Raw genomic sequence first — 11,519 nt, 5'->3', positions numbered from 1 at the left:
ACCTCCTTGCATGTCCGATACTGTGAAAATCACTGTTATGTGGCCATTTTATGTCAGGTTAATAAGTTCTTATTTATCATGTTTGTACCCTCGAGGAACCACATGGCAATCCAGTATATCTACAGTAGGAACCGTACAAATATAAACGGAAATAATTGTTGTAAATGTCATTGATGAACTGTACATTTCAAAGATTTAAACTTATTAAAACAATTGCTGGTGACACATTTTTATGCTCTGTGATTCTACCTTGACTTCTTGTCAAAGTTAATATTAGTTAAGGTGGAAATGCTTTATTACGTAAATGTTGACGGGAAAGACTTGAGCGAGCCACTCGCTGAGCAGATTAATGACGCACTGCAGTGGACTTTTATTCAATTGTATAAATAGTTAGGTTGAATAAAATTATTTGACAAAGTGGACTGAATCAGCAGAAGCACTAGTGATGCATTGTGGGGTATGAAAATATAGCATCGTCAAAAAGGATGTTGAAACATTCTAAACCGGCTCTAATAAAATGGCAGGTACTTTTTGTTGTGTATATTTAAATAATAAAAAACATGCATGCATAAACACGCATACAGTAAAATATGGAAGCCCATTTATACCACATATGAGGGGGAAACAAAAAAAAAAGTAAATTATGAGATAAATCGAAATTATGACATATGGTAGCCTACCAAATCGTAGTTAATATAGTTGATATAACTATATAATAATAATAATAATAATAATAATAATAGAGTTAATATAACTAAATTGTGACATAAGTCAAAACTATATTGTGGCAAAATGTTGAAATTATGTCAGTCAAATTTAAGACAATAAGTGGAAATTATGAGATGTCAAAATTAGGTAAGTCATAATTATAACACAAGTTGAAATTGACAGCTATGACATAAAAATGCATAATTATGACAAAATTATGATAGTCGTAGTTTTGATATTTAAAACTTAACATTGTGACGTCACGATTGTCAAAAATTATTATGTCAAAATTCTTAGATAAAAAAATAACAATTATAAGATCTTAAGTCAAAATTATGACAAAAAGCCATAATTATAATAAGATGAAATTGACTTAATTATGCCTTTTTATGTCATAATTGACAATTTGTCAGTTATGACAAGTTACAATTGTCTAAATTGTGGATGAGAAGTCATAATTATGGCATAATTACTTAATTATGAGATCATAATTCATAATTAAATCTGAATTATTAAAAGTCAAAATACATTTAAATGATGAGAACTTCATATGACAAAAATGCCTGTCAAAATCAAATCAAACTTAATTGTGAATCTCATTATTGCAACTTATGTCTTATTTTATTTAGTTAGTTAGTTAATTTGAACTTTTTTGTCTTAATTTTGATCTACCAAAGCTGCTGAAATGTAGGTGTACCTTGTGTGTGTGTGTGTGTGTGTGTGTGTTTAGATTCAATTAAATTGTCATTTTAGTACGAGTATCAGTTTAACTGGAAATTAACAGCAGTCTTTACTGCTGCATCTGACTGTTTTTGTTGCTAATGGGATTCCCTGTTCACTATTTTTAAATGCTTCTAAGGATAAATGGTAACATACCACCGAAAAATTAATTCTACAGAAAACCCATTACAATGCTGAGAAATAATTTATTGAAAATGTTTGTTCTTATTGCTGGAGCTTCAAGTAAGTGTATGACACAGCCTAAATAACCGCCAACATTAATATCATCACACCTTCAGATCAAACCCTCTCTCCCTGCTTTTTATAAGCATGAACACATTTAAAATGCATTGCAACTGTAAAAGCTACATCAGAATGTCCTTGAAAAGAAAAAAAGAGACATAAAGCATGTTAAAAGCAGTTTTAGTGATGTACAATTACCCATGAGTGCTACATACAGTAGTGTGCTACAGAGTGTCACACCATCCAACTGCGTTTGCATTGTGAAAGTGCTAAGATATCACTCAAGGATATTTACAACAAACAAGCTTCTGATTAGTCCATACATACAGAAAAATACTGCCACGGTACGTGGTTCTCTTGATCAGAAATTGCTTGTGAAAGAGAAACATCTGCAGAAGAAATGTTCTGGGATCTCTAATTTGTTAGTGCAAGGACAAAAAAACATTTGACTAAATTAAACGTTTGAATGACTTCCTGACTGTTTTAGTGAACATAAGCTGCAAGATTTGCTTCAGATGTTTATACTTGAGAGTGAAATGCAATATACAGCTGAAGTGCATGATCCAGTGTTAACAGAATAATTAAAAAACATCGTCAATGAGAAACTCCCTGACTGAGCTTCAGACGCTCACAAATAATCACCCCCCACTCAACAAACTCTGAAGTTTCCAGCATCATCGTCTATTTCTATCGGTCATGTTTTTCATTTCCTGGATTATTATTTAGGCCTAAATGTATATCATATAATCTTAATATGGTCGGTATTCATATTTTTAATAATTGACCTTGTAAAGCCAGACATATGAAAAAAAAATCTAATTTTTTGAAATGCAATAAGCATGTGTTTTTGATGAGTATCATATTTGATACATCAGGATCACATAGTATGAAATAGTGGAATATGGAGCTCATATTCAAAGAGAGAAAAGCATTAAACATTAAATTTGGTGCGGTTTCTGATATTTGTATGACCGAAACATGAAGTTCTTGTGATATAAATCAATGAGATCCTTATAACAATATAACAGAATACTTACATAAAAATATAATGTCAAAGCTCTGTAGTTTTAAAACATACAGTATAATGCAATGCAATACAATGATGAGTGAGAGATGAACAAAATAAACGCCTGATGTTAACACTGACTCTAGCTTAATAAAATAAAGTCATTATGCCAAATGAACTCATTTGTTGTTATTAATATGTTTATGTGATATTTAACATTAGTTCACTGGTTTTTACGGTGCATTGTGGGGATTTTTAGTGTCCTGAATACTGAACTAGCGAGCCAATCGTGCCGGACCCTGGTTTCAATTATGGTATATTTTGTGTCAAAGTGATGGAAAGTGTTTTGAGTGATGCTTTTACAGTCCTGCAAATGGTGGTCATTTTTTGGTTAACGCAAACCTCTGTGGACACATCATTTTTCACATTACACACGTTTTGACACATAAAACACTAGAAAAAGTAGCACTATTTACAGATGGTAAAAGGTTACGGTGGAAACGCACACACACACACACACACACACAACCCAGTGCATCTTGTGTTCATCATTCGCTACCTTAATCGTGCTGGCGTAGGTCTGTTTACAAAGAGAAAGAAACACAGTTTGAACAACACAGCTATTTCACAACAATCAGATCTTTCTATTTAGGTTGGTGTTAAAGGAATAGTTCTACCAAAAAATGAAAACGTAATCTCTCTCAGACCATCAAAGATGTAGATCAGAACAGATTTGGAGAAATGTAGCATTGCATCACTTGCTCAGCAATGGATGCTCTGCAGTGAATGGGTGCCGTCAGAATAAGAGTCCAAACAGCTGATAAAAACACCACAATAATCCACACCACTCCAGTCCATCAGTTAATGTCATGTGATGCAAAAAGTTGCATGTTTGTGAGAAACAAATCCATCAAGACATTTTAATGTTTAAAATAAGAGTTAATAATCCATAATAACAGTTCCTGCAGTGAAAAAGTCCATCTCCTGTTGTCCTCTCACATTAAAATCTATCCACATATTTGTTTGAAACTGTTTTCACTTGTAAACAGTGCTTGATCTGTGCATACTGCTCTACTGATTCAGACCTTTTCTCTGTAGAAAGCGATATTATTGATAAGAGGAGGTATTTTAGCCAGAAGCAACAGTTCGAAGTTAAAAATGTCTTAATAATGGATTTGTTTCTAACAAACACATAGCTTTTCACTTCACAAGACATTAACTGATGGACTGGAGTGGTGTGGATTATTGTGATGTTTTTATCAGCTGTTTGGACTCTCATTCTGACGGCACCCATTCACTGCAGAGCATCCACTGGTGAGCAAGAGATGCAATGCTACATTTCTCCAAATCTGTTCAGATGAAGAAACACACTCATCTACATCCTGGATGGTCTGAGGGTGAGTACATTTCTTTAGCAAGTTTGCATTTTTGGGGGAACTGTTCCTTTAAGAGGATTAAAGTTAGCATGAAATCAATATTATATCAGAATATTTACTTCCATCATATTCACGTTTGTTTCATGCTGACTTAAAGGATTGTGTGTTATGGAAGTGTATGCGTGTATGAATTACCTGTGAGTGTCTGCAAGACTAGCTGCCACTTCATGTGAACAAACTGCATAAGACAAAGAAATAAAAAGAAGACATGGGTCATAAACAGACGTCTAAAGCCAACTGTGTAAGGCCTCATTAAGAGTTGGCATTACTCCACTGACTTTTCCAATAAAACCAAAGTAGAGCTTTTATTTTTTGTGCCAACTTGACAAATGGGGCCTTGCATTGGAGAAATCAGCATTGCAATCTACAGGGTGACTGACTGATTTTCAGCTAGAGAGAACATGAATGATGTGGGATGCATGGAAGGGTTGCAGCAAGGCCAGCTGGCAGATCAGGGTTATAATGAGCTATAACAGTCCGAGGAGCTAAACGGGACTAGAAGTGGGAGAGAGAATCTTGAGGAGCAAACGGACGGGGTTAAGATGACGAGGATCATGGAGTGTGACACATTCCCATTTACTGCACTCTTCCTGCAGTAGATCTCTGTGGGACTGGAACCGTGAGGATGTGTGTTATAATGAGACCGTATGAAAGGGTCTTACAATAAGAACATGCAATACTTCTTCAATTGCTCACTTTAAAAACATATTAGAATATACCTTGTAGAATATATGATGTAGTATGTTTCACATTCCACAGAACATATTTGTTGGAGAGAACAGAATTGAAGAAAAGTATATCTTATGAATGAAATATTATTTTAATTTTAACTTTAAAATTTTTATTTTTTATTTATTTTTTAATGAATGAATTAATTTTTAGTTTGTTTGTTTGTAATATACAGTGGGCTCCCAAAAGGGTTATAACACATAACCAAATTAAAACCATAACAATTATTATTTTTGTAACTTACAATACAAAATAAGTAAATAAATGAATAAAAACATAGCTGCCAAGGCAACATTTCTCATTTTCATTTAGTGTAACTTGTGCTAAAATAACAAAAACTGAAATAAAAATATCAAAAACTAATAAAAATGACAAAAACACAACTAAATTACTAAAACATATATATATATATATATATATATATATATAAAATAAAAAATATTATAATAGTATCTCAATGATATACTAAAACAACACTGACTCCAAGAAGGAAAGTAGTTATTGAATTTGCACATAATTTGATAGAAAATATTTCATTACAAATATTATATTATCAGTAAAACAATTTATGTGAAAAGCTGAATTTAAAAAGTAAAAAAAAAAAACATTATTTGATGTCATATATATGATAAGTACACTAAAAATAATGTACAATTTTATAAATAATGTAAAATACAATCTAATTTATGTACTTACTAATGCATCTTTCTTTTCTTTTTTTTTACACTTTAACCATATTTCCAAGAAAATGGAAGTAATTATTAATTTACATAATATAAACATGGTCAGCTACGGTCAACTTATCGCATTTAATATAAAATTAAACTATAATTCATTTTCATTTAATTTCAATTAAAATGCAATGAAATGTCTGAAAACATCACATTCAGTGCACTTATATGCATATTATTTTAAAGCATATTTTTCTAATAACTACTCTTTTTTTCAAGGGTATTAAAAACTTTCTTAAGGTGAACTGCACTTGAGCCTTCGAAATAAATCAATCAATCAGAGAATCTCCTCCAGGTGTGATGTGAAGATGGTTAAACATGTGAAAGTGTAACTGGTTTGATGTTAGTGAATGCCTGGACCTCTGATGAATGATTACTCATGTAACTGCGAGAACACTGACTAGCCCTCAGTGGAGGAAGAGCAGAGCGCTGATGATCTAGATTCTAGGAGAACACAGAGAGCACACACAACACAAGCAGGCACGTTTCACACCCACCAGGACAATCTCCCTCAGGAGTACGCCGAGGCTTTCTTGCTGTAGTGGGACGGGGGGCGGCGGGCGACGTAAGAGGGGGGCGGCACCCTGATGAAGGCATGGGGGAGGAGAAGTGAAGGTGTGAGGTGAGTCGGTGTGGATGTGACAGAGAGGATGGAGGAAAGTGAGTGGAGTGTGTGTGTGTGTGTATCGCGAGGAGTAAATTCACATTAGCCTAAAGTGAACGCTAAATGGTTACACAGCCATGCATCTTAAATAAATTCTCTAATATTATTCTAATATTAATATAAAAAGGACTAATATTACCTAATTTGATGATGCAGAGTTGAAAAAAAAATTCTAATGTTTTTGTTTTCTCTCAAAAATTATTTGTGCATCACCTAAAGGAAAAGTGAATGGGTGCCGTCAGAATGAGAGACCAAACAGCTGATAAAAACACAAGTAATCCACACCACTCCAGGCCATCAATTAACATCTTGTAAAACGAAAAGCTGTGTGTTTGTAAGAAACAAATCCATCCAGGCATTTTAACTTTAAACCATCGCTTCTGGCCAAAATACGAGTCTATAGTCCATAATAACACTTCATCCATCTGCTGTTGTCCTCTCACATCAAAATCCACCCACATATTCGTTTAGAAACAGTTTTGACTTAAACGGTGCTTGATCTGTGCAGATTTCTCTCCTGATTCAGACAAAACTTTTTCACTGAAGAAAGCAGTATTATGGATAGAAGCTTAAAATGTCTTAATGATGGATTTGTTTCTTACAAACATGCAACTTTTTGCATAATAAATAATAATAATGTTTGCATCACATGACATTAACTGATGGATTGGATTGCTTGTGGATTATTGTGATGTTTTTATCAGCTGTTTGGACTCTCGTTCTGACGGCACCCATTCACTGCAGAGGATCCATTGGTGAGCAATTGATGCAATGCTGCATTTCTAAATCTGTTCAGATGAAGAAACACACTCATCCTAATCTCAGATGGCTTGATGGTGAGTAAATATTAAGCAAATTTTCATTTTTGGGTGAACTATTGCTTTAATGCACTTATCAAGATAACAAAAGTCACATTTCAAAAATGTCAGTTTTAAAATAACATGTTATTTTGTATAAATCAGCACCCCAGATTAGTAAGAAAGTATTGGATTTCATTCAGCAAATATGATGCAGGCCGGTATTATAATGAATCTTAATTTTATGTATTTTAACAGTAATTTTCTGTTTAAGTGATCTGACACTGACAGTTGAGAGAGTTTCGATCAAACATCATCTTCATCTATTTCCTGTTTTGTCCACATGGTGGCACTTCTCAAAGCAAACACGGCAAACTAGGAAAGGTTGTTTTGAGGTTTTTTAAGACTCCGGAAACACGCCGAGTCATTAACAGTTTTAAAGCAGTGAGCCATTAATGTGCATTATGAATAAAAGTAGAAGATGTACAGGCATCAAAGCACTGGGGTGAAAGATTAAAGCTGCTTGCCGTGGCAGTTTGCAAAAGTAGAGCAGGAACAGAGTCGTGAGTTTGCAGGTGTGTGTTCTTACCAGCTGGCTCTCACAGCTTCAATATCACTGATTAAATTTTGTGCAAGGCATATTCCAAATATCTGTGGAAAAAGAGAGAGAAAGATGAAGTACAAATAGCAGAAGCAGCCAGCGATTGCAGATGAAGGCGTTCTCACCTGCAGCAGAGCGACGCCGATGAAGATCCCAGCCACTACCGTCAGGTTGTCCTGTAGCCATTTCTCAAACTGCGGCACACAGCCTTTGACATGAATGTATGTCTTCTGCTCTGCGTCCTAATGATGAACACATGAGATCAGGATCAATGCTCTGTCCTCTTTCTACACATGCACAGATTAGTCTACAATTTAAACACACATACTTATTTCCCATGTCATTTTACAGATCCTTAATCTATAGGATTATATATTTGTTTTGTTTACATTTTTTAGAAGAATATACTTTTTCAGTGCTTATTTTAACTTCAGAATTTCACTATTAATCACACAATGTGTGCCATTTCTTTGCAACTTATATGTGTGTACTTTGTAGATTCATTATGTATATATAAATACACACACATACAGTATATATTTTGAAAATATATACATTTATTTGCGTGTATATATTTATGTTCATATAATTTATATTATATGTAAATATGTTTAATATATAAACATAACATATTTTTCTGAAATATATACATGCATGTGTGTGTGTGTATATATACATAATAAATATACACATTACACACACATATTTTATGTAAACAAAAACTTTTATTTTGGATGTGATTAGTCGCGATTAATCGTTTGACAGCACTAAAAAAAAAATATATATATATATATATATATAATCATCCAAGTATGAAGAAGCTTCAATATAAGATTTTACATTTTTTTAAATGTTTGGTCTCTATGCAATACCCATACTTTGAAAACAGTAAATTTGTGTTAAAAACACAATTTATGTTATTTCATTACAGTTATGAAAACAGTAAATAATAATAAGGAGTACTGTATGTGTGTCCAAACCTTTGACTGGTACTGTGCATGATACATGTGCAAATATCTCAGGGTTAATGTTAAATGATAAAGATGCTCGCTGAGGCTGAAATTGCACTTAAGAATAAATGGGACAAATACATTTTCGGATGTTAATTTTGTTGTTGCAAGTTGAAATAACGTCTGATGTATAGCATGTCATACTTTGTCTTCTGCAAAGTTTATGCCCTCAGTATATTTGTTGTGTGAGATCACATCAATTTCAATTCAAACTTTACATTTTTACCTTCATTTTGCATACTTTGTAGCATCACTTATTTCATACAAATATCTAGCATGACCTTTACTAACGCTTTATTAATTTTCCATTCATTCTTTTTAGTCTATTTTTAAATTAACTTCTTAAATGATAACTTATTAATTTATTAAAGTTCATAAATCATATTATTAGGAATTATTAAGAAATTGTGAAAATAACTTTCATATGCATGCATATTTACACTACGCCTATGTAGAGTATTTTGAATTACTTTACCATTGTGTATGAAATGAATAACAGCTTCCTTTTTTTATAGGTCAGCCAAACGGCCCTGAACTTTGAGAGTTGTGCGGGTGATATATTGGCTCTCAGAAGCACGCAGAGGTGAAGTGCAGAAGGCAGAGGAAACACTGATGGAGGGAGTGTAAAGTCACAAGAGAGCAAGACTCACCGGTTTTGCCCGAACATCATATCCACATTGTGTGTTGATTACATCCTCCTGCAAAACACATAATTGATGTGGAATTATTGGAAGACAACCGTAACATTTCAATTTAAAGGAAGTATGCTGACAGTGAAGAATTCCAGTGTGGGGGGAGTGAAGAGATAAGGCTGGAAATAGCAAACTCTGAGGGAGTTACTTCGTCATTTTCAGAAGTCTTCCTCCTTACAAACTAGTAACAGGATGTGCCGGTCACCCTTCGAATCTTCATGACTTATTTCACCTTGAATAGTTGTTGTTCCTCTTTCAAATCACTTCTGGAAATCTTGTTTTGAACATTTTTAAACAAGTTTGAATTTTGAACATTCCATATAATGTGAATAGACTCTTCATTTACACTTTCTTTTAGTAAAGTTATAGTAGTTAAACAGTTATGAACTTAAATGACTCTTTATTTAGTTGTTCTGCTTTTATTATTCTAACTTACAGCAAATGAAAGCGTCTGCAGTTTCCCTCACACTGAAATGATGAATCGCTGCATTCACAGAAGAGCTCATAATCGAATCATTTAATGTTAATGATGTTTATTTGTTATGAGTTTATAGCTCATAATAGGCCATAATTTCCGTCCTCTTTGCTGTAGACGTTGTGCTCGCAGTGCTTGTTTACTTTCTGTGAAATGTTATTTTTACTCTGTTCACGTAGACCAAATCCTGTTTAATACTCCCATTTTGTTTCACTCTTTGTCATGTATTGTTTCCCCTCAAACTTTTAGTCTCTCTTAAATCATTAAGATAATGGCATACAAATTGTGCTTGGAAAAGAACAGAAAATCTGTGGAGCTAGACAGCAAGTATCTCACTGGCAAAATTGTCATTGCATCATATTCAAATAAAAATTTAATTACTTAAAAGAATAAGTTCACCCAAAAATGAAAATTTGCTGAATATTTACTCACCCTCAGGCCATCCAAGATTAGGATGAGTTTGTTTCTTCATCAGATTTGGAGAAATGTAGCATTGCATCACTTGCTCACCAATGGATCCTCTGCAGTGAATGGGTGCCGTCAGAATGAGAGTCCAAACAGCTGATAAAAACATCACAATAATCCACACCACTCCAGTTCATCAGTTAACGTCTTGTGAAGTGAAAAGCTGCACGTTTGTAATAAACTCCACGATCGCTTCTGGCCAAAATACAAATCAATAATCCATTATTACGCTTCCTCCATCTCCTGTTGTCCTCTCACATCTTTGTTTAGAACTATTTTAGACTGTGTTTGCTTGTAAACGATGCTTGATCTGTGCATACTGTATTTCTCTTCTGATTCAGACAAGACAACTTTTCACTGGAAAAAGCAATATTATAGACCGAGGACTCGTATTTTAGCCAGAAGCGACGGTTTTAGGTTAAACCCGTTTTAATGATGGATTTTTTTATTACAAGTGCAGCTTTTCACTTCACAAGACATTAACTGATGGACTGGAGTGGTGTGGATTACTTGTGGATTATTGTGATGTTTTTATCAGCTGTTTGGACTCTCATTCTGACGGCACCCATTCACTGCAGAGCATCCATTGGTGAGCAAGTGATGCAATGCTACATTTCTCCAAATCTGATGAAGAAACAAACTCATCTACATCTTGGATTGCTTGTACATTTTTTAGCACATTTACATGTTTGGGTGAACTATACCTTTCATTCATGCTTTCATTCAGTTGTCATAAAAATTCATCTCTTACCGCTGGGTCTTTGGTGCAACAGGAGAAGGGCACGCCACATTTTTCTCGGCTGGGGTTGCTGTCTGTGCAGTTGAAGTAGATGTTGAGGTTCCAGTCATCTGCTCCAAACGCCCCACAGCATTCCCACTGAAGAAAGGCATATTGTGCATGCAATTATATTTCTTGAGTTTTGGAACGCACATTCATCATGAGATTAAATTGCAATAATTTGGAATATTGGACAACTCTAATAGGAAGCATTAAAGGGGTCCTATTATGCTTTTTCACTTTTTGAATTTTAAGACGAGACGATGAAGAAGAAGTGCTGCTGTAGCGTCAAGTTTTCGCAAGTTATTACACATGCACCTGAATAATTATGTAGGTAAATATGTATGTTACAGTTATGAAAACGTTTTTATAATAAATTGCTGACAGTACATTACTGGACAATGATGTAATCTGCAGAATTTACACTTCAATTATGAGACTACAGTGTTTCCCATACATTGAGT

At 34.0% G+C, this 11,519-nt stretch overlaps 1 protein-coding gene across 2 annotated transcripts in view; it reads right to left on the bottom strand.

The window, feature by feature from the left end:
- Nucleotides 1–1,614: 1,614 nt before the first annotated feature.
- tspan5a (tetraspanin 5a) overlaps nt 1,615–11,519 on the bottom strand; it is a 26,807-nt gene continuing 16,902 nt past the window's right edge. The window contains exons 5-11 of one of the 2 annotated variants that reach the window (XM_016490673.1): nt 11,029–11,154; nt 9,296–9,343; nt 7,761–7,877; nt 7,624–7,685; nt 6,071–6,157; nt 4,249–4,291; nt 1,615–3,257 (exon numbers count right to left, since the gene is read on the bottom strand). In XM_016490673.1, the coding sequence (XP_016346159.1) occupies nt 6,085–6,157; nt 7,624–7,685; nt 7,761–7,877; nt 9,296–9,343; nt 11,029–11,154 (426 nt within the window). In that variant the 3' untranslated portion in view covers nt 1,615–3,257; nt 4,249–4,291; nt 6,071–6,084. The remainder of the gene's footprint in view (nt 3,258–4,248; nt 4,292–6,070; nt 6,158–7,623; nt 7,686–7,760; nt 7,878–9,295; nt 9,344–11,028; nt 11,155–11,519) is intronic. The other variant, XM_016490674.1, reaches the window with a different exon arrangement.

Source organism: Sinocyclocheilus anshuiensis, unplaced genomic scaffold (genome assembly GCF_001515605.1).
Source record: "Sinocyclocheilus anshuiensis isolate Anshui unplaced genomic scaffold, SAMN03320099.WGS_v1.1 scaffold206, whole genome shotgun sequence".
Taxonomy (NCBI): Eukaryota; Metazoa; Chordata; class Actinopteri; order Cypriniformes; family Cyprinidae; genus Sinocyclocheilus; species Sinocyclocheilus anshuiensis.
The sequence above is the reverse complement of the archived record's forward strand: the minus strand, read 5'-3'. Positions and strand labels throughout refer to the sequence as shown.